This window comes from Ictalurus furcatus, chromosome 25 (assembly GCF_023375685.1).
Source record: "Ictalurus furcatus strain D&B chromosome 25, Billie_1.0, whole genome shotgun sequence".
NCBI classification, from domain to species: domain Eukaryota; kingdom Metazoa; phylum Chordata; class Actinopteri; order Siluriformes; family Ictaluridae; genus Ictalurus; species Ictalurus furcatus.
In genome coordinates, this window is record NC_071279.1 from 13,768,778 (window position 1) to 13,792,938 (window position 24,161).

Sequence of the window (24,161 nt, forward strand, 5' to 3'; positions counted from 1 at the left end):
ATAATGCTAATAATGAAAGGATTCACTGTACAAAACTGTTCAAACACGGTTTTAGCCATTTGTGAAATCTGTGCAAGAAACCAAAACCTATTTGAATGTCTTCTTTACACATTTTTTAATCTTGATTTTATTTTTTTTTAATTGTAATGCCATCAATCATAATGCCATGGTAATATATAAATTCCAGTGCTAACTCATGTCCACTTCAATACACATAGTTACAACACACCATGTGTTACTGCCTGCAAAGCATTACTCAATAAAAACACACTGAGTTTTTGGACGTACAATGTGGAAAAGTGGAAGAATGATTGTTTGTGAATGATTGATGACTTATAAAGACCCCCTTTTCCCTGCAGATCAAGGAACTGTACGTAACCTCCGTGTTTCTGAGGAGACCACCAACAGTTTCCGTGTGTCATGGGCACCGGCTCCAGGAGCCGTGGTGAGATACAGGTTGACCTATGTTCCAGTCAGAGGTGACAGTCCCACAATGGAGGCCTTTACACAGGGCCCTGAGACCAATATCGTCCTCCAACAGCTCCTCTCACTCACCACTTATAGAGTGAGCGTGGCAGCCGAGTACTCATCGGGGACTGGTGCGCAAAGGCAAATCGATGGCACAACTAAAGATGGTGAGTTGCAATAATGAAGAGGCATATGGGATGTTTATGATGCATATTTTCCCTCCGCTCAGTTTGTTTTTAGAGTGTTTGACATCCTGCTATTTAGAAAATTTTAACTCCACACGTGTTATTAAGCTTTCAGAGTGGAAAGTGCTAATATCAGGCAACAGGACTTTCCCTGTGGAAATTTGCACAGTGAGGCTCAATACACACACACACACACACACACACACACACACACACACACATACACACACACACACACTTTTCTGTTTGCTATGTGAGAGGTTATAGGTGATGGAACGTTACCCAGGAGATGAGCCTGCATGCTAACCATCTATTGGGGAGGCTGATGGAAATAAACAAAATGATTTCCATTTGCCAAAGCAGTGGAATTCCAGACACTTGTTATCATTGCTCAATGTGGTTAGCGCCTTTGCATGTTCCAGCTGCTCCTATCTGGCTGCTCTGAGTAATGCAGCTGTGATATTTTCAGTGTCTGTTATGGCAGAAGGCAAATCTTATGCAATGAGATTTACTCCAACTCACATTTTGTAATGCGTAGATTTTCTCCATGCTGTGTATGGGATATAAATGTTTTCTTTACTGCGTTATTTTTACATGAAAGCTCCTGTAAAAAAAACAAAAACAAAAACAGATTTAGGGAGGCATTTGGGAAGGCATTTTATGTAATGATACAGCTAAAAGCATTTTCTTCCCAGTAAAGACATACACTATCCCCCCCTTTTTTTTTTTTTTTTTTTTTTTTTTTACTAGTTTTTAGCTTGACAAATTACAGGATTCACAATAGTTATATGATGTTTTTGGGGTTGAAAACCTAATATCTGATTAGAAATGTAATATCTGTTAATGCTACCTTTGTAGATGCCCCAGTCTGGCCTTTGTCCCTAACCACTTGCTCTCCTTGTGCTCCAATAGAGCTAGGCCCTCCACGAAACCTACGGGTTTTTGATGAGGGAATATCGTCATTACAATTGGAGTGGGAGCCAGCGCCGGGTCAGGTGCAGCAGTACGTAGTGTCTTATCAGCCAACTGAGGGTGGAGAGACAAAAGAATTGTCAGTGAAGAGAGCATCCACTGTGCTCAAAAACCTGCAGTCTGGCACCGAGTATCAGATTTCTGTCCAAGCTCGCTACTCCTCTGGCCTTGGCCAGCCCCTGGAAGGCACTGGCACCACTCTTGATGGTGAGTAGATAATCTTGATATCCTTGAGTGTGTGCTTTTTGTTTGTGTAAGTCAGGGGTTAGCTAATACAACACATCATATGCAATCAACATACAGTAGGGTCCATAAGCCTTTCTACATAGTGTGTAAGTGTGTAAACTAGCTGCTAGCAGTTTAACCTGTTTACTCTTGGAATACAGTCATCAGCACATATTGATTCCAATGTGCAAGTCAACGTCATGCAATCTGCATCACATTTCACACGGTATAGTTAACATGAGGTGAACCGGTCCAGTATGTCCATCCCAGTGACTTTAGTTTGGGCCACTTATCTTCAAAATAGACTGGGTGCTGCTTATTATATAATTAGCTTTTTTTCTTCATTAAAAATAAGTGCTGCTTATTAGTCAGGCTTCAATGGGCTCAGGTCAATTTCAAGGCCCTGCCCTTATGTGAGCTGAGACTAGGTTGAGAACAGCCTTTTAGAGGTGTCATTGAGGTCAAACAATTGTCCTTTGGAGATGGGTGTGTGGCGGTCACAAGAATTTAGCTCCTAGATCTGCTCAATATAATAACCAAGAGCAAACATCTTCTTGGGAATCAGTGAACCAAGGCATTGAGATGAAATTTTTCCTGTTTCTCTTTCTCACATTCTGTGTAAAATACAGTTAAGGATCTGCAGCCAGATTTTGCATGTCAACTAATTCATATTAATTTAAAATTGGATTGGGTCTGCTTATACATTTTCATGACTGTTAAATGGTCTCACAGATAACAGGAACACCTTACCACTTTTTCTTAAAACTACATATTCATGAATTTTAAAAATCACTTATGTAATATATGTATGTAATAATGTAAGATATATGTAATATACAGTTGCAATCAAACTTTTTCAACCCCCACTGCAAATCGGGGTTATTGTCAAAATGTACCGACTTTCAGCTGTTTGCAATGAACAAATCAAACAAAAGTAATTGAAATAGTTCAACACAACGAATGCTTTCCCCAGATTCAACTGAAAATACAACTTATAACGATTTCTCCAGTTTCAAAATTATTCAACCCCTTCATGGCAAGAATCTTTAGTACTTAGTAGAACACCCTTTTGCTGTGAATAGGGCCTGCTGCAAACGAGATGCATAGCCAAACACCAGATTCTGGCAGTGTTCCTGAGAAATTCCTCATGAGCAATAGCCTCCAGTTCAGTAATCCACATGAACGTAAAAACCACACACAGAAAGTCTTATAGTATAACACATTTGCTTTTATGTATGTGAATGCCTTCTTAGGCCAATGATGGTCATTATATCTAGTAACCAACTGCCCTTTCCATTCAGGGTTAGTTAGAACATTGGGAGGCTGATTGAAAGTAGAATGACATCCAATACCAAGAAATTATTACCTTTGCTTGTGCAGCACCCATGACTGAACTCTAGCTTGGGTGGAGCTGGAATTTGGTGGGGCTAAGAGAGAATTGTGTGTGCGGTGATATTAGTGGTAGCTAGGGGGATGGGTTATGGTTATGAGTCACTTTCTCCTGCTGTGTCGGACCTTGTGTGGACTTGCCTGGAATGCAGCAAATCCATCCTCAAGCTTTGGCTGACAGGTCCATTTCTGATGTAATTGGACAGTCTGAGTTTCTTCCTGCCTTTGGTTCCTTGAGCCATATGGAACGGATTTGACCAAGTCAGCAACCAAAGCCCTTTGATTATGATTTATTGTGATGCTACTTCTTCTGTCCATCCACTGACAAAAACAGAAAGTTTCAATGCTGAACTTACTGAGCTGTGATTTCACAGCTGCTTACATAATCCACTTAGCATGCAGCTGTTGGAACTAAGATCAAGTAAAACTTTGTTTTAGAGATGGTTTCATGCCTAACGTCTAGCAGTGAAGAAAGAAATGAAGGCTCCAACATAGTCAAGCATTTCCTAGCTATCTGGGTAATAATGGATGTTTAAGTGAGACATCCTGTACCTTCCTGCATCCAAGAGCTCTGATCTCATAGATAGCTTGCACAATCCAATAAACATGAATTCGCTGGACTAGAAATGCAGTAGAAGGGACATAGGAGCAGTATTTGCTGTTTTAAAGATGTTTGCATGCCTAATTTCCAAATGTGGAGAAAAAAACAGTGTCACCAACCTTTTCCAGCACTCCAGGCAATTAGGAATGTTTAGCAATACTATAACCAAGAGACAAGAGTTTACTGATATAGTGACATTTTCACACCTGACTTCTGGTAATGAAGAAAGAAAACAGAGGGTCTAAAATACTCCTGAACTTCCCTGATATTTGGAAAGCAATGGAAAGTTAAGTTGGACTTTAAACATCCCGTGACTTGTTCCATCCAAGAGCTGTGGTTTAATAGATTGTCCAATCCAATAAACACGAATGTAGTGCATGGGAACTGAAAAGCTTCAAAAGATATCATTATGGCCAACTTCCAGACATCGAAGATCTATAGTACTTCATAGCTACTTAGAGAACAATGAGTATTTTGGAGTGCATTGAGCTTTGGTCCCTTCCTCCCTCTAAAACTTGTGCTCATCTTGTCATCTTCATGCCTAACTTCTAGATGCAGATAAAAAAGTGGAGGTGGTGAAATATTCTGGGAATCCCTATGAGATTTGAAAACAATGTGAGTTTAGTAGCACTTTTAATAGCACCTTTGTTACCTTCCTCCATCCAAGAGTTGTGATTTCACAGATAGTTGCTCAATCCAGTACGCAGGAAACTTCTGAAAGGCAGTGAAAGGACAAGGCGAAATGAACTTTGTTTAGATTCCTCTCAGCTTAACTTCCAAAAGTGGTGAAAGAAACGAACGACATATTCCAGGACTCCATTGCTAATTAGAAAATAATGGCTGTTTTAGCGGTCCTTTGACCTTTAGTACTTTCCTCTATCCAAGAATTGCAATTTTTTAAAGACATTTTAATACCTAACTTCCAGATGTGGGGAAAGAAACAGAGGCTCTGACATATTCCAGGACTCCTGAGTTTTTTTGATAATAGTAGGAGGATTTTGACCTTTGATGGGGTATGGAGCTCACTGGTGGGGTGTGAACAGGCTTGTCGACAGCAGCAGGCCACATGGGGCATTTGTAGGCTATAAGGGTCTGTTGAGAGGCTGCCAAATCTTGGGATTTATTTGTGCTGTATCTCTTAACTACCTGCCCTGTGGGATATTTTTTCTTTGTGGTGGACAGAAACTATAGCCTTACTTTGATAAATTTGGGGAAATCACAGCTAAAATGCACTAACTAAGCCGACTAAGATGTTCATGAAGTCAGTTTAGGATTGCTTTAAAAGTTTAGAAAACAAAAAAAAAAGCTGCATAATTAAGGACGAATTAATTGTAAGGGATGGTGAGGAAATATACTAAATAAAAATCTATATACCTGGTCTTTTTTCTATCTTCAACTGTCCAGTTTCTGTGAATCTGTGCCCATTGTAGCCTCAGATTCCTGTTGACATGAGTGGAAGTCTATGTGGTCTTCTACTATTGTAGCCCATCTACCTCAATGTTCAATGCGTTATACTTTCTGGTTTGCTTTTTTGCTCACCACGGTTGTTAAGTGTGCTTATATGACTTACCGTGGCCTTCTTGTACACTAGGGCAACTTTCCCCTGACCTCTCTCATCAACACGACCTGTCTACCCACAGAACTGCTGCTCACCATTCTGAGTTATTTGTGAAAAACCCAGGGGATCAGTAATTATTAAAACCCTCAAACATTGTTTTTAAAAGTAACATTGTGGAACCTTTTAGAGCTAATAACCATCCATAATGTCAAAGAATCCCACAGAGCTTCTAAGAATATGTAACCTAACCATATAACATCACAATATAGGTATCTATTGTAGTACATCATTTCACAAAGAAGACTCCAGGGATTCAGTTTCTGTCATATGGGGAGTTGTTCTGAGAGGTCAGTTTGGGGATTACCCCAGGAGGATTCCCAGGACAACATAACTTTTCTATGACATTTATTACAGACACAAAGTTGGTCTTGGCTTTCAGGGATCTTTTGTCAGTGCTGAATGTAGTTCCATGGCAACTTGCTTCTTTGAATAATGCTACAGCCAAAGAATATTCAATAAACAGCCTACTCTTGGGATAGTGGAAGTCGCAATGCTCGACATACAGTAGGGCATGTTTGATTTTAGGAGGAATCTCCTAATTTCATAGCAAAAGACTCAGATCAAATTAAGCGAGATCAGTTAACACTTTATACAATGTGCTGCACGTTAAAAGTTTCAAAACATAAGGGAGATGAGGTTGATTCAAAAGCGAATTCCCACGGACATGGGATGCAGAGTTTCAAGCAGCAAAATGGAATTGGATGAGGGTAAAAAATAAGAGACGTGGAAAAAGAAGAGATGTGGAAATCAGTTGGTGTGGAGAGGGCCAAAAGCAAGGTTTTTTATTTGCAGTTTTCTGACAAGGTGTAACACCTGGGAACTGTCAACCGAGGATGACCCTTCCTTCGCTGACTTTTGGAAAAATGCCTAATGTGTTTGGCTCTGGCCTCGCTCTAAGGCCCCTGACCCCAGGGATGTTATTAAATTCAATAATGCATGCCTTTTCAGCGCTTACCCACTCTGAAGGTCAGTTAGGGGGATTACTTTAACACAACTTAGCTTTTCCGTGACATTTATTACAAACACAAAGTTGATCATCAAGGATCTTTTGTCAGGACTGAATGTAGTTCCATGGAAGCCTGTGTGCCTCTGTGGAAATCTCTAACTTCAAACGGGATTATGTTATAAGCACATTCCATGTAAACAGCCCACTCTTGTAATCCACACTAATGTTGTCTAAATTGTTCACAAGATGTGATCCAGTGGTGACTTTTCTTACTAAGGCAGAACCCAATAGCCATTGAAATTTGGTTTGTGGTCAAGTATAACTACAGTGTATATTTTTTAGTTTTTGAGGCAAATATTGTTATTGTCACAGTCACTATGCTTTTACATGGCCTGTATAAAAGACTTAATGCCTACAAGGTTGCTATCTAAATAATTAGTCATTCATTAGCTTATACTTGGTGTATCTGATACTTATAAATTATCAGACCTCTACTTTAAAATTACATTTGTAGTATTATTTGTAGTATTATTTCTAGGTTAGTTTTTTTTATACATGGGTATGCAATGATAAAAAAGCAAAGAAAAACAAATGTTATAGCATGTGTCTTAGATTTAAAATGGAAAAAAATAGGCTGCAGATTTGCTGGCAGGAATTGTGCGTGACATATTGCACATGTGATGTCTGAGGCTACTTAAATCCTTCCATACCTTAAGCCCAGACTCCTGAAGCTCTTAACAAGAGAGGTGGTAAGATGGTAGCCAGCAGATGAGATTCTGAAGACATCTCTTTTTTGCTGCACATGTGCAGTAAAAGTAAGGAAATGAAAAGTATGCCAGAGCTGAAAAGGAATGCTTATAGGGAATATTGCGTGTGATAGATAGTTTTTGGCATAGCTGTTGGACAGATTTAGTCTGAAATCAGACACCGTTTATTCAGAGGTCTATGAAATTAAGCAAGGATTAACATAAATCTAATGCTTTTATCAGTCTTGAAATGAAAGTTCAATGAAATGCATTTTAAGTGTAGCAGTAGATGTGTTTTTGTTAACCTCTTTGCAGTTAGAAGCTTGTTCATTTAGTTCTCTCTGAGACATAGAGAACTAAAAAAAACTGACCATGTGAATTGCATTACCATATGAGAACAATCATCCATCCATCCATCCATCCATCCATCCAATCAATTTCTGCACCACTTATCCTACACAAGGTCACGGGGGAGCCTGAAGCCTATCCATATGAGAACATATTGAAGCCATTCAGCTAGTTATCAGTTTTGGCCAAAAAATGGATTTCTATAACATTTGAGATTTGTCATACTATTATACATTACAGATGATCATAGAAAAGAAAATGTAGAGTAAAATAGTAATGCTAGGCTAATTAGTATATAAAACATTTGCATATAAAAAAGTATCCTGACCTCATAGCTTACTCCATGTTATGCATTCTAAGTCATATGCTCAAGTTCAGGGCGAAGGAAAAACCAACATAAAGTGTCTTAGTAAGGTTTTGGCCCACCACAAATGGCCAGAACAGCTTCAGTGTGCCTTGGCCCAGATTCTACAAATCCCTGGAGCTGTAATGGAGGGATGGGCACCATTCTTCCAAAGATTTTCCCTCAAATGGTGTTTTGATGATGGTAGTAGGGAGTGCTGTCTAACAAATTGCTCTAAAATCTCTCATAGATGTTCAATTGAGTTGAGTTCTGGTGCATGTAAAGACCATAGCATAAGATTTACACCATTTTCATCCTCATAAAACCATCAGTGAGTTCTCAGGCTGTGGATGTGGGTGTGGGGGTGGAGTCATCCTGGAGAAGACCACTTTCAGAAGCATAGAAATGTTTCATGTTAGGAGAGGAACTTTGAATACATTTTGGACAAGTGGACCTAAACCATACCAGCAAAATAAATAAATGCTCCACAGCATTACAGAATCACTGTGTCTTTTTTCTTCTTAAATTTGTCTCCTGTTTACAAATATTGGTTTGAAATTGAGATTTGAGTGTCACAGTTATGCATGATATGTTAGAAAGAGGATTTCCTAAGCACCTCCAAACTAAAAAAAAGAAAATCCATATTTATTGCAACAGTAAATATCCATTCAGCCTCGACTTCCTGTTGCAACATTCTAAATATTGCTGGATCAGTGCAGATTTGGTGGGTGTCTAGAATGTCATCTTTGTGTATACTGGAATTCATTATAGACTTAACTGCAGACAAAACTGCAAATATATAGTCCAAGCAAAGCTTTTTTAGCTTCAGAATTTATACAGTACATTGCAGCCACACACCCTCAGATACTCCATTTCCAGTTAATGTCCATAATGGCATATATTTTATATGTAGAGCAGATGTTTTTTTGGGGGAAAAAAAGGAAAGCCTCCTGTTATATGGCAGTAGTTCTGCAGTTAGCATGTAAGCCATGTACTTGAACTAACAACTCTTTGCACTATAAGAGATTATACTTATACATAGAGGTTATAAATGATTACCTTGCCACTTTGGGATCTGCATCTGTGTGTGTGTGTGAGATTGTATATATATATGTATGTGTGTGTGTGTGTGTGTGTGTGTGTGTGTGTGTGTGTGTGTTTGTGTGTGTGTGTGTGTGTGTGTGTGTGTGCTCATGTCCCAGCTGTCATATTAGTGCTCAGTGGAGAGAGGAAACTGACAAGCAGTGATTAGTTCCCTACTACCAATTTCAAATCAAGTGGGAGTTCCCCCAGAGATCTCATGTGGTTTTGAGAAAAAGAAAGTTGCTGCAGTTTCCTCATTAGCCTCTAATCTAAGTTGTGTGTGTTTCCTCCACAGAGCTTGGCTCGCCCAGAGACCTGATAACCAGCGACATAACAGATTCAAGCTTCATGGTGTCATGGTCAGCGGCTCCAGGCCGTGTCAGGCAATACCGTGTCCACTGGAGGTCGCAGTTTAGTGATGAATCAGGGGAGATAACTGTACCGGGAGATGTAACAAGCTCTCTGTTGGAGGGCCTAAGCCCCGAAACGCGGTACCAGGTGTCCGTTTTCGCCTCTTACCACCTTGGAGAGGGAGAGCCTCTGGTGGGAGAAGAGACCACTGATGGTACGTTCTGTTTCTTTTGTCTAAAATTCTTTTGTCCATGTCATTTTGGGTAGCATTTTAGCCAAAAAGATAACTTGAAAGTCATCGAGTTCGGGATATCCTTCAATGTCACCATCCATCATACCTATGTATTTCTGTAAGATATGTAGAAGCTGTTTTTGCAAGGTGTTCATGAGATGTTTAGATTTTTGGTTGTAAGTTATTTGTTGAAAAGTACATACAGCTACTGTGGTCACACACATAATGTCAGACATAATATGGCTTAAAAGAACATATAGTTGACCAGGACTGAGTAAAATGGACCAATACTAATTTCTTTCTAATGGCCAATTTAAGAAAGGTCAGGCTAGATGCATGTTCAACTCTGCACAGTTATTCATTGGGATTACATCTATGAACCATTTGGGTTTTTTTTAAACTAATTTTTTTAAAAATCCGATCTATTAAAAAATCTTGTGAACCTTGGTTTTGTGGACCTCAAACCAGAGTGTGCCAAGACAATGATGGACTAATCCAAACTCCCTTACTAGAGCTGTAGTCATAGTCACCACTGCAGAGACTTCTTGAGACTTCTTTTGTGATTGTCACAGTTGGTAAAACCACAATCATTTACAACTCAGTGAAGCCTGACCCCATGATCTGATAAGCCATATTAAGATGAGACAGATAGTCAAACAGATTCTTTTTTGCCTAGACCATGTAGAAATGGTGGGATTCAGTCATATAAGTATATAAATGGCGTTTGGCGTCTCCTTGGCTGTTATTCAGTGGAAAAAGTGAGACGATGGTTGTGAGAGAAGGTGGGGGGTAGGGGGCTGGGGAGATAACATCATGGCAATGGAGTGAAAGCATTTTAAAACCATGCATCTGTGCACTGGCGGCTCTAATTTGGGCCGTATGTTAGAGACAGGCTCTAACAGGCTTTGGACACGCTTAGTTAAAGACCGAACGCCTACTCCGTCTACACATGGATGTGCAAGGAAATTCAGTGGAGCAATGGAAACATGCCTATGTGAGGCATCTAATAATGCAAGAAGTCGTGAAGAAGGATTTTTCTGGTTTTGTATCCACCTCAGAACCCCGTTTCCTTTTAACAAGGAGTCCCTGCACCATATGTGCATTTTAAATGGAACTTGTTCTCTGGTTAAGGATGCAAAGGTTCGCTAAGTTCAAACAGCACATTGGACTGGCACAAGTCTTTCCATTCGTAAAAGCGTTCCTAGTAAGGCTTGGAGTCAATCATTTCTTGGAAGTAAGAGAGATTTGGATGAGAATAAGCAAAAAAAAATATTAACAGATAGTCTTTGGCGCTGTTGAACAGGAAACGACAGTCAAAAGATGCTTCAGACACACAGAGAATAGTTTAGAGAAACTGAAATCCTGAGCATGATTTAATTCTTATCATAATTTAACAGAAGTAATGTACAGTTTAATGAATGTTTCTGTGTGTTTGTTGGGTTTAGTTCATCTGCCATCCCGAGATCATTTCTAAATAGGAACCATATTCAGTTGATTGTTATTGTTAAGTTGAATTCATCGGCTGTCTCTGGACTATTTTACGAGAGCACAAAGTGAATTTAGATCCACATAATACAAAAGTGAAAATGTAGCAAACCAAACTAGAAACGGTGAATTTCTTCCTAAGTCAGTCTCCATATTTCCATCTACTATTTCAAAAGCCCAGCTTTTTTATTTTCCACTGTTCAAAACACTCCTTTTCCCTAGCCTTCTTTTTTTCCAGAGTGACATGGTACTGCTGGTAGAAAGGCAGTATATTATTATTATTATTATTATTATTATTATTATTATTATTATTTAAAAATTCTCAGAAGACCAAATGTCCACTCAGATCTATACCAATAATTTGTCATACTATTGTTTTACATCAATATAACAGGAGTCTTTCCACTTACATCAGATGTAGGTTGATAAGTTTAGAACTGTGGTTATGTGGTTTCTGACACTGTGTGTCACACTAATCTGCCTGATAATTTAGGCATGTGCTAAAATTGTTCAGCTATTGTAATCCTGTTGTTTCTGTTTCCAGCTTCTTCTGCTGCTAAGGCACTGACCGTGTCCGATGAGACGGAAAGGTCAATGAGAGTGAAATGGCAGGCAGCTCCAGGCCGGGTGCTGAACTACAGAGTGATATATACTCCCCAATCTGGTGGCAGACAGCTGAGTGTGAAAGTGCCACACAACGTGACATCCACTGTGCTGAAGAAGCTGCAGCCTATGACCTCATATGACATCACTGTTCACCCCATTTACAGACGTGGAGAAGGCAAAGCAAGGCAAGGAGTAGGAACCACACGTACGTTGGCCCATAATTCAAAGCCCATGAGTCATAGGCGGCGTGTGTGCATATGCTTGTGTGTGTGTGTGTGTGTGTGTGTGTGTGTGTGTGTGTGTGTGTGAGAGAGAGCGAGAGAGAGAGAGACAGAGATCTAAAGTAAATAGAAGCTTACTTCAAGTAACAACTCCCATTACTATTTTTGTGCATTGTATTTTTGAACAGCATACTGAGATCTTTGGACTTCCTAGTAAAACAATCGTGAGACGGATTTTATACCCAACCCAATTGGCAATAACTTCATCTCAGTTTTTGGGAATATAACATCAAGGCACATCTGTACACAACAAATATTTGGAAGAGATTAAGAACTCTTCCATGTCATTTTGGTGAAATATGTCAAAAGCTGTGAGATCCCAAATCAGAATTAAAAAAAAATCCACAATCAGTCCAAAACCAGATTTTCCATCTTTTTTGACTGTTTACTAGAATTCAGCCACAGTGACATTTGGTATGTTTCCCCAGACCACCACATTAGCGATCTGATCATTTTACAGTTATTGGTATCCCTAATATGGTTGTCTATTCACCCATTATTGATGTGAGAATCATTTTGTAGTTTTAAATCAAAGTCTTCTTGCTCCCAAGAGATATGCCATGCACATTTGGGATTATATGTTGCACTTCCATACGTAATTGTTCTTAGAGGATGATAAGTTGGTAAGACAGTGTATTCGAAACTCAACTGTCAGCTCATATATGACTATGAACCAGTTATCTGGCATACTCATGAACATGAGGCAGCAAACAGCAGTGAGCTGACAATAATAGGTGCCTTTATGTTCAATACTATTTATAGAAATGACACCCAAAAAGTCTTCCCCATGCTCTGTGACCCTCCTAAAGATACACAGGTGGGAATGTAAATAAGAGATGCAGGGGATGGGAGCAGGGACTATGATAACTTTGTTACAAATTTAAAAAGATCACTCATTTGTATACACTATTTCACAGAACAGAAATGACTATTACTATTAATAATATGACATACTATTAATCAAAGTTAGTTAAAGTTAAGTTAAAATGCTTGGTCTGTCTTCTCTCCTGTTACTCGTGTACATGTACACGTTTATCATCAATATGTGCTAAGATGGCTATCTCTGTCGGTCTGTTTTTCGTGCAGTGTCACCTTACAAAGCTCCAAGAAACCTGCAGACCTCTGAACCGACCAAAACAAGTTTCCGTGTGACTTGGGACCCAGCGCCGGGCAATGTGCGTGGCTACAAAGTCACGTTTCATCCAAGTGATAATGAAGTGAATCTTGAAGAGATGCTTGTGGGACCGTATGACAACACAGTCGTCTTAGAGGAGCTCAGGTAGGGTGAAAAATGTTTATTTTGAACTGTTTATTTTCAGTCTTGCGCTCATCATTTTTGCTAAAGTTTGTTGTCCGGGTTTATCCGCAGAGCAGGAACTAAGTACTCAGTGGCTGTGTTTGGAATGTTTGATGGAGGGCAGAGTTTGCCTTTGGCCGGAGAGGAGAAAACAACACTTATCGATCCACCTACACTCCCACCCCCACCCATGGACCCTCCCGGTAAAGCTTCACTATACATAATACTTATACATAACATATGCAGATGCTTTAGATGTACACGTGACAGGATATCACATGTGCACTCTAGTAAAAATCAGAAAGGAATAAAACACAACTGTTAATGTTGTAGAATGTTTGTGAAAGAAGTACTTCTGTTCAATTATGTTATTTTAAAAAAAAGCTTTGACACTGGAGACCCCTTCCAACAATGCTAAATAAATGTCTCCTCACAGAGAATGTCACCATATCAATAATTAATCTGTTTAGGTGGAACATTTGCCATACTGAATTAATCCCTCAAAATGAGCTGTTACTAATAGAAAAGATAGCGTATTAGAATGTGCTTATTAATATAAACCTGTGATTTGCCTTTCAGTCACTACTACTGTCCCAGCTGTCTTATAGAAAAATAAGCCACACCATCTGACCAATCAGAATCGAGCATTCATTAGCACTGTGGTACAAATTCATTCATCATCTCCATATGCATTCATTTCTGCACAGCACATTTCCCTGACTAATACACTTGAAAATGTTTTTGATCCTTTGCTATTTTCACTTGCCAGACTTTGATTAGCTATGTGCTGTTTCATCATGTATAACAAGATGTCCCTACTTGTGCCACAGCAAACAAACAAGCCAAAGGAATGTATCTGTGTCTTGCACCTTTTTTTTTGCTGCTTCTGAGAAGTCCACATGGAAAAGAAGCACACTGCTTCCAGTTAAGTGCTGTTTTACAGACAAGAGAGAGAAAAAGAGAGAGTGAGAGATGTGCGGTGTCGCCACAGAGCAGTGGGAGGCTAGGAAAATGTTTCTAGTGAAAACTGAGATTAGAGCTTGACCCTGGGTGAACATTTCTTCAGCTCAGACACGATGAACCTCTGATTAGAAGCCATATTTCAATATGTGTGTGTGTGTGTGTGTGTGTGTGTGTGTGTGTGTGTGTGTATATTATTTTCATTAGTTTCTTGCTTTACATACATAATTTCTATGGAAACTTCTCAATTGATTTTTTTTCCTGTTTTCACTCCTACTAGATTATTTTGGTAAGCCATGATATCTGATTTGCAACACAACTAGCCAAGGAGCCCTTATATAAATAAAAAAAAAAGAAAAAAAAAAGATTTTCAGAATACAAATAACTCATGCTTACTCAACATTTTGAACTCAACATTGGTACATAACTGCAACTCTGTTTCCAAATTGCTGACAGGCTTCTGGCTTTCCATTGAATTAGTCATGAATAAATCACTGTGCTGTAACATGTTTTCAATTGCAGAGACAGAGGCAGTGTGTGCAGTGCACTAGTCTCTTTGCAGGTGTCTGGAGCTGTGTAAAAATAAAAAAGTATGGCGGAGGAGGAATGTGCCATAACTCAGGGAGGGCTTTGCTCATATATCACTCATCTACAGACCTTCTTCTTCTTGAGGAGACACAGGTCATCATGTCTGGCCTCCAGGGCTGGATATCACAGGAGACTGGATACTGCAGCAAGAACAAAAATGTGGGAGAAGGGGAAGGGGCTATAAATCTTTGTGCAAATTGTCCCTTGTTAAAAAAAAGAAATAAAGTTTTTAACAAATGTGTATGTGTTTTTTTTAAACTAATATCTTGTGAACGTGTTTGTTCCTGTGCTTATTGCATTTCCTGTTCGTGTTCTCTTTCTTTAATCTTCTTCTTGGATTCAGGGATTCCCTGTCACTAAAGCTTTTTGTGTCTCTATGTGATGGGTGCCCTTCATTTCCTCATTTCACAGATGCTCAGTGTAAAACCACAGCCAAAGCAGATATAGTTCTGCTTGTGGATGGCTCCTGGAGTATCGGGCGTTTGAACTTCAAGACCATTCGAACCTTCATTGGTCGCATGGTGGGCGTCTTTGACATCGGACCAAACAATGTCCAGATTGGTGAGGCTCTGGTGCTTTTTGCGCACGTTTTAGAGGCACAGATTTATAGCAATGACATAATACTTCTGGACGCCAGATGTGAGCTCTGATTTGGGGCCCAGAAATGAGTTATTGCCTAAATCGCAGTGTCCTACACTTAAACGTGTGAGGACAATATAAAATAAAACGGGATTCTCCTGAATCTTTATCAGATCTGAAATTTCAATCTGCATCTTTTCCAGGTCTGGCTCAGTACAGTGGAGACCCCAGGACAGAGTGGAACCTTAAAGCTCACCCTACTCGCGAAAGTCTCTTAAATGCTGTGGCCAACCTGCCATATAAAGGCGGAAACACCATGACGGGTACATGTTTTGATCCACAATATTTAGCCAATGTTTACTGTATAAAGCATATAGATATATCCAGTATGTTGGGTGACAGTTTTATTAAATTTTCTCTAAGAATTTTTTGTTAGTTTACTAAGTGCATGTCTCCATGCTGGCTAATCTTTTGCCTCATTGATTTTCTTTCCTATTTACCCTCTTCTGAACAGGTATGGCTTTGAACTTCATCCTAGATAACAACTTTAAACCAGAAATGGGGCTCAGGCCTGATTCTCGTAAGATCGGTGTCCTCATTACTGATGGCAAGTCACAGGATGACATTATCATTAGCTCCCAGAAGCTGAAGGACGAAAACATCGAGCTTTACGCCATTGGTGGGTGTCCAAGTTCATTATGTTGTGTGTTACATTGCTAAAAGAAGCTTATTCCCCCCAAAAAAGTAGTTAAATTTACTTTAAGTAGTTAAATTCCTCTTAACTGGCTGATTTCAATTGCTTCGTGGTAGCATGTTGTGGTATATTTTGAAGGCCTTGCTAGGACATAAAGGCATTTCTGATTTGGGTATTAATGCATATTCTTAGATTCAGATATTCTTAATGAATATAAAGGTGTAGAGATGTTCTTAGATTATTTTGAGCAGTTTCTTGGTTGCTGGGCATTAAAACGGCATTCAGTAACAATTTCAATAACGACTTCAAACATGGAGTAGGTAATGCTAATTTTTAATGTAATGAACTGAGAAGCAAAAATTGACTTTTTTGGTTTTGGACATATAGGTGTGAAGAATGCTGATGAGAATGAGTTGAGGACCATTGCCTCAGATCCAGAGGAGATCCACATGTACAACGTTAATGACTTCTCCTTCCTGCTGGACATCGTCGATGACCTCACCATAAATCTCTGTAATAGTGTCAAAGGACCAGGTAAATTCCGTAAAAAACTCACCTTTTGACATATAGATTGAAGCTGATGTGGATTTCAAATGCTACCATTGATTTTGATGCTGTGGGTGTAGCATGAATGTAAAGGAGTAAAGGGAAGGATTGGAAGTGCACACTTGAAGTGTGTTTACTAAGGTTAATCCAAGGATTGAAGTCTGTAGACCAGACAGGGGAAAACACAGAAAAAGTCCATTCAATCCATTCCAATGAAAACTAGTAAAAGATAAAAGATAATAGTTCCTTAACACACAAGAAAACCCAAAGGTTTTACCAATGGGTGTGTCAGTAAAAATGTGTTGTGAAATGAATTAACAATCATGGCCACATGCTAATTATAGTATTAAAAAATAAAGAACAAAATGGGACAGTGACGGATCAATGGGGACAGAATCAATGTGATTTTGACAGTCTGATTGCACTGGAATTTCAATATCTGGTTACATTGTAGTCATCAAGCAGGAGCTGGAAAGGACCTTTTATTGTGATATTCCAGACTGAATAAACTTGAAGAGGAAGATTGTAAATCAAAGCTGCGCTAGTTGGCCGAGATGAACCGCCGACCGTCGTAGCTGTTACCTCTCAAGACTTTGTTTTAAAAATACATTTCACTAAAAGCATAACAATGTCATAACTCTACAATGGAGTCCAGATATTGAGCACAGTTGCTCTCAGGAGCATAACAGTGATTTACCACACACAGAACGGTTGCATTATATTCTCAAACAGGCCAGTCTCCAAAGCTATTGATATATGGTCCACTTCACCTTTTTCGACAGAAACTAATCAGATAGATTTGTAGCTTGTGTATATTCTAGGGCTGTTTTCCACTCCACTTTGCATTTTTTCCATTGCTCATGAAGGAGGAGGAGGTCCAGGAACTCCCACAGATCTAGAGACATCAGAGGTGACTCATTACTCCTTCCGTGCCACTTGGATGCCCCCTGATGAACCTGTGGAGAGATTCCGGATCGAATATGTCCCTCTGGCTGGAGGCAAGACTGAAGTGGTGAGACTCCCTGAATGCTACTGGCATGGCCCTCTATCTTACAAGGAACAATTCAACCAAAAATAAAATTGGGCTGTTTCCAAAGGTTTATCGAACCAGTCAACATGTTTAATGTCTGAAACTTGCTTCTTTAGATTTATACCGGAGCTACAAGCTTTATAGCTAATTTAGCACTGTAAAAATTGCATGTCAAAATTAACAAGTCAAAATCTATCTCATGTGTCTGAAATACTATAGAATAAGTCTAAATCTGTAGTGATATTATCAACTGAATCATTTCATACAAATCAGCCTTCACTTTTTGGGCTGTACCATTACCTGATGCTTGCTGAGATACCAAGTTATATGCTGAGGAAGCAAATGGTTCTTGTTTTAAGATGGAGCTGCAATTGTTTTTAGCTCTGCAGCATCCTTTTGTCCACACAATAGTGTGATACATTCTCAGAAACAACATACATTAACATGAAAGCCTTCCTTACTTACTAGCAGCATTAGCATTGGAGCTCCACAATGAAACTAATGAAGCAAACTTCAGTCACCAAAAATGTCTTGGTTGATTGACAAGGGGGAATGGTACAAATATCGTTTTTGGCTGAAATAATTTTTACACTCTCTTTCCAGTAATGAACACTACACACACCATCATCAGTCTATTCTATAGCTAATTCATCACCATCAGTCTATACTGATAGTTTGCTTTATACTGGTGAAAAAGCCAGTTTAGATACATTTACATTCCCTAATTTCTCAACAGAATTTTTTCCATTCAAATGCCTAGTGTTTTCCGTCGGCCTATTAGAGGCATCATAAAATTGAGGTTTTGTGGCCGGGCATGAGTCCTCCAGAACTGACTCCACATTGGTTTGATTTTATTGGATCTCTTACAGTGGAAACAACTGCTATTATATAATAAGATCAAATTTATACCACATATAAATCTGTCTTATGGGAGGTCTGATTACATGTTACATCCCCACTATTCTTATATGTAGACATGACTTTTTCCTCCAATTATTATTATTATACATTTTTTATATCTCATTAGATCCTTATGTAAGTATAGTGATGCATGATTTTATTGTTGACTACTTGTTTGTTTGAAGATATTACAGTTTTAAAATTATTATTATTTATTTATTTATTTTTTACAGATGTACGTTGATGGCGAGGAGAACACTTTGGTACTGACCGGCCTGACCCCTAACACGGAGTACGCAGTGAGTGTGTTCTCCATTATTGGCGAGGAGAGTAGTGACCCCCTCAAAGGCACAGAAACCACCCGTAAGTTGTGTAAATGTTTGCCTCCTCTCTGCTATTTGTTTTAATTGTCCTGATCCTACTTTATTTTACATGAAATAAATCCTAAGATCACTCCCTTCATTTCAGACCTTTATTGACCATACGTTTGTGTCACTAACTTCTTATTTCTCAGTAAATAAACCAAGATGTTTAAGTTTGTTTTAACCATGTTTGCTACAGGAATAATCCAAATAAAATGAAACACAAGTCTCTACCCTAAATATCAAACTGTGTCAAGTTTCTTAAAGTAATATTAAACAGACTGACACTTGATGACACACTTGTGTCTATAAAAATGGACTAAAGGTCATTGGAGATAAGAAAACAATTGTAGTTGCCATCTTGAAGCCTGAAACGGTTACAAACTGTTGCAAACACCATTCAAACATCACCTACTTATCCAACACCTACTGCAAACCTCAAGCAACCACTTTCTTAAATACTCAGCTATGATACAATACATTGAACAGACTGTCCCTTGTGGCTGTAACACCTGGACTTCACTTTGCTTCTGCAGTGCCCCTGTCTGCTGTGAAGAGCATGACGGTATATGACGAAGGTATGACCAGCATGCGAGTGAGATGGGAGCTAGTAGGAGGCGCTAGCGGCTACATGCTCAAGTACAGTGCCATTAATGCAACTGTGCCCACTGTGGAGAAAGAGGTGAGAGCTGGACCACATGCAAATGCTTACTCAGCCTTTCCATAACCACTTTATGAAGCATGTTGGCAAGGTCCCTGCAAGTAGTTCCTCACTTCCAGATGGCAAAATGCAAGAAAGCAACGTTTTTACTGTGCTGTTTAGGCAAGTGCATACTAAAGTCAGACTTCTGCGACCCAAGAAGGTAATGGCAAAGATTAGATCATGTTGGGTATGTGATAGCTGTTTCTCCCCTGAAGTCATCACAGTGATATGAAGCAAACAGGATTTGAGCAGATGTTGTGTATTTTTTTACTATCTGTTACTACGGGTGGGGGGGGGGTTGATGGGGGGATGTAGGGCTGCCAGAAATAACCCCCCAAAGTAGGAAGAACCATTAGGGAACAACCAGCTTTGGTTTTGAATGAGGCATTCAAAAAATGCGACAAGTACTGTCTGGCTATGCTGCCTTCTCTCTAACATCCGGTCTCTTGATCTCCCTCCCACTTGCAGATGCGATTAAGGGAAAATGAGAACGATGTCCAGCTGCTGGAGCTGCTTCCTAATACGGCCTATGCTTTATTCCTGTATGCCCTACATGGGGACGCCGCCAGCGCCCCCCTCAATGACCAGGGAGTTACTTGTAAGTTAACTTACATTCATATCCAAACCAGTTTAGTGTTTTTTCTTCTGTTGATCAATTTCATCATTTTGTCTGTCTCTCTCAGTACCCCTCCCTCCTTCTGGCAACCTGAAAATCACTGACGTGACCCACAGTTCCATGCGTCTGAATTGGGATCCAGCTCCAGGGACGGTCATAAAGTACATCATCACCTACAAGCCTGAAGGTGGAGAACCATTTGAGGTACTATATATTCCATACATTCTCACATGAACTAGGAAAACAGTCATATAACAATCAGTTGGTACTTCTTTTATAAATGGCAAACCCTACAGCTATTTGAAAAGGAACATGTCTGAAACTGAGTCTGATTAAGTATGACACCATTACATATTATTTGATGGTTGGAAAAGGCTTTATCCCTCTAGCCAAACTATTTAGAGAATGTTAAGTGATGGAGTAGATTGGCTGTACATCAGCAGTGTGGAAGGATCCCAGATTTCTGGAGGTGGATTAGTGGACAAAAGAGATAGCATTGCTGATGACTTACATAAATCATTTGTTCTAAATTTACAGGATTTAAAAATGACCAACAACACCCAAGCAGAACAATTTATCTAGGCTAATATTTTAACTGTGTGAACTAATCTTGAATCCAAACCAAGGGGAACTCGCAAGTCCCTCCATTCGTGTTTGAAAATTTGAGTTCTACAACTGTGGTCACTCAAAGTGGTGTTACAATTGGACAATTGGGGCCAGTCTTCAACCGTCTTCAATAGCCCAGTTGGTTGGTACTTACGTATATGAGGTTGTGAGCTCGAGTTGGACCTGGAGAAGAACCTACTTTGCTGTTAGGATCATTATGGAAACATTCATTGATTATTGAGGTGTACTAAAGCCTGAGCTAGTACAGTGTTTGTATGATGCAGGACTGTCCAAGTACTACTGTATTCAGAAAAAAAATGTTCATTGACAGGAGTACAGGAGTGTGCCTGGAATATTTTATAAAGTAGAAAAAGTTCATCTGCCTGAACCTCCATAGTAAGAATTCATGTGGTCCTGTCAGGTTTTTTTCAGCGTAAGTTAAGTCAAGTCAAATTTATTTGTAAAGCACATTTAAAGACAACAGCAGTTGATCCAAAGTGCTGTACAAGACATTAAAATTCATCACACTAAATAACATTATAACACAAATAATAAAAATAAGTTTTAAGAGAAGATTTAAAGCTAAAGATGGAGTAGACCTCACGTGAAAAGGGAGAGCAAAGTTCCAAAGTTTGGGACCAACCACAGAAATGGCTCGATCACCATTTGTCTTAGTGCGACAACGGGAGACAGATAAAAGAAGTTGATTACATGATCTCAATGGTCTAGTGGGAGAGTAAAGGTGAAGAAGGTCAATGATGTACTGTGGAGCAGAACCAGAAGAGCTTTGTATACATAAATGAGAATTTAAAAATCAATTCTAAACTTGACAGGAAACCAGTGAAGAGATGCTAGAATAGGGGAAATATGATCCCTCTTTTTGGTCCCTGTTAAAAATCTAGGTGCTGCATTTTGCACAAGCTGCAGACAAGATAAGACAGATTGAGGTAGGCCAACATACAAAGAATTACAGTAGTCCAACTGTGATGTAACAAAAGCATGAATCACGGTTTCTAGGTCTTTTCTAGAGAGAAACTATTTTAACTTTGCAATAGATCTTAAATGAGAGAGGCTTCCCTTAACAACAGCATCAAAGTACAAATTTGAGTCAAAAATAACAGAGAGAGAACCTAACTGAGCCTCAAAAGCAGAAGAAACAGTAGGGGACCCCAAACTAATGACTTCAGTTTTTGCTTTCATTTAACTGCAGATGGACTGATGCCATTTGCCCTAAGTGGCAAATACAATTAGGTATCATCAGCATAGCAGTGTAAGGAAATATTCATATTTCTGAAAAATAGAACCCAGCGGAAGCATATAAAGGGAAAATGACAGTGGACCCAAAATGGAGCCCTGAGGAACACCACACAATAAGGGGGCCAATGAAGAGAAATTCCCTATGTTTACTGTGAAATCCTATCTTTCAGATAAGACACAATCACTGCAAAGCCAGACCCTTGATACCAACCACAGATCAATAAAACAAGTGCCAAAGTCAAGTGACATTAAAATATCTTTAGTAACCTTTAAAAGGGCAGATTCAGTGCTGTGTAAAGATCTAAAACCTGACTGGAACTTTAAGTAACTTCAAGATAACATGCTATTTGGAAATTGGTGTTTAGTTGTTGCGTAAAGTTGGATCAAGATAAGGTATTTTAAGCAAAGGCTGCACAATTGTATATCTGAGGCTGGCTGGTACAACTCCAGTAGCTAAAGTGCTATTAATAATGGTTGTCACAATTGGACTGACAGTTTCAAAAACCTCTTTCAAAAGATGTGCAGGAAGAACATCCATCATACAGCTTTAACTCTTCATCTGTGAGGTTAAATCAGAAAGCTGGGCTGAGGCGACTGGTTGAAAGTTAATTAAATAACTTTGGACATTTTCCATGGTCTTACTGACATTTCTGTTTTCCCACCTTGATGTTTAATTGATAGGTTGAAGTTGGTGGTGATATCATTAGCTTGGATCTCAATAACCTACGTTCTCAAACTGAGTATGATGTTACTGTCACTCCCGTATATGACGTGGGAACAGGAATCAAAATGCCTGGCAGCGCAATCACTGGTGAGATTTTATTTTGATTCATTCTTTGGGGGCAGTGAAAGATATCTACCAGACTATCAGCACACAGATTAGCTCTTGGTTGCTGAAAAAATGGCTGTGAGACATTTCAATAGCTCTATTGAATCTATCCATGCTGTCATTGGAATGTTTCTCATGCATTTCACCACTCCATGCATTGTGTGTATATAGTTATTTTTTATCTATGAGTCATTGCATAGGACAATGTTTATTTACAAATTCCAGCTGAGTTACTAGGCTGTTGTTTTCGCTGTCACACGAAGCCTTTAACTCTAGAGCTTAAATGATGACTAATAGTCTAGTAATTGGGTCACCTTTTTCTCTGTCCCCACATACAGATGTTGTGCCAGCCCCAAAGAACCTGAGGTTCTCTGAGGTGACACAGACCTCATTTAGAGCCACATGGGAGCATGGAGCCCCCGATGTCTCCCTCTACCGCATTGGATGGGTTAAGAAAGGGGAGACAGACGGTCAACAAGTAAGTTGATCCAAATTGCTCCAAAGATCATTTAAAAACAAGGTTAAGTTTGTGGAATAGAGTAGAATTTAACAGAAAAGTATACTGTTATAGATTTTGTCTAAAAGCATCTTAGTGCCTTAATCCACAATGACCAAACCAAGGGGGCAAGAAATCTCCCTGAGATCCAGCTAAGGAGAATAAACCAGTATACTGTAGGTAAGAGACAAATTGGTCATAGTCCAACAAATCATTAAAGAAAGAGAAGGAATTGTAGTTCTCAGGACAGCAGGAGTATGATGCAGATTAAAATAGGAGCTTGTGATAACAATTGCCTGGTACTCTGTGTTTCTAAAACGAAGATTTGTGTGTCTCTCTCAAGACTATCCTGGGGAGTGAGGAGACGTCTCATGTTCTCCCAGACCTGGAACCAGACACTCTGTATGATGTGACTGTCACAGCCATCTACCCTGATGAATCTGAGAGCGAAGATCTGATTGGCAGCCAACGTACATGTAAGACACACACACATACAAATGGATACACAAGTGCAAATACATCCTCACAAACAGTACATCAACTTCAATATGTCTACCCCACTGATCAAACTGAAATAATGTATTGTTCTCTTAACATCTTTTTCTAGTGACAAAGAGCATTACACCTGGTATGTTGTTTTTAAACAAGAAGAAATATTAACAGTACAATAATTCTAATGGTAACACCAGTGCTGGTCATGAAAGTGCCCATGAACTTTAGAAGGAATAAGAATTGCATGTGCACTAGTGAACCCAAAAAAGTGTGAATTGCAGCAAACTTTCCCCCAGAAAAGCAACCATCCATCAGTCTTGTCAAATT

The 24,161-nt window shown here is 39.3% G+C and overlaps 1 protein-coding gene across 3 annotated transcripts in view; it reads left to right on the top strand.

The window, feature by feature from the left end:
• col12a1b (collagen, type XII, alpha 1b) overlaps positions 1 to 24,161 on the top strand; it is an 82,807-nt gene that overhangs the window by 13,938 nt on the left and 44,708 nt on the right. For all 3 annotated transcript variants that reach the window (XM_053614818.1, XM_053614819.1, XM_053614821.1), the window contains exons 12-29: positions 360 to 635; positions 1,566 to 1,832; positions 9,220 to 9,489; positions 11,537 to 11,803; positions 12,966 to 13,158; positions 13,249 to 13,379; positions 15,136 to 15,285; positions 15,507 to 15,626; positions 15,818 to 15,982; positions 16,385 to 16,531; positions 17,410 to 17,555; positions 18,707 to 18,836; positions 19,372 to 19,517; positions 20,007 to 20,136; positions 20,222 to 20,358; positions 22,699 to 22,828; positions 23,185 to 23,324; positions 23,686 to 23,818. In XM_053614818.1, coding sequence (XP_053470793.1) covers positions 360 to 635; positions 1,566 to 1,832; positions 9,220 to 9,489; positions 11,537 to 11,803; positions 12,966 to 13,158; positions 13,249 to 13,379; positions 15,136 to 15,285; positions 15,507 to 15,626; positions 15,818 to 15,982; positions 16,385 to 16,531; positions 17,410 to 17,555; positions 18,707 to 18,836; positions 19,372 to 19,517; positions 20,007 to 20,136; positions 20,222 to 20,358; positions 22,699 to 22,828; positions 23,185 to 23,324; positions 23,686 to 23,818 — 3,078 coding nt within the window. The remainder of the gene's footprint in view (positions 1 to 359; positions 636 to 1,565; positions 1,833 to 9,219; positions 9,490 to 11,536; positions 11,804 to 12,965; positions 13,159 to 13,248; positions 13,380 to 15,135; positions 15,286 to 15,506; positions 15,627 to 15,817; positions 15,983 to 16,384; positions 16,532 to 17,409; positions 17,556 to 18,706; positions 18,837 to 19,371; positions 19,518 to 20,006; positions 20,137 to 20,221; positions 20,359 to 22,698; positions 22,829 to 23,184; positions 23,325 to 23,685; positions 23,819 to 24,161) is intronic.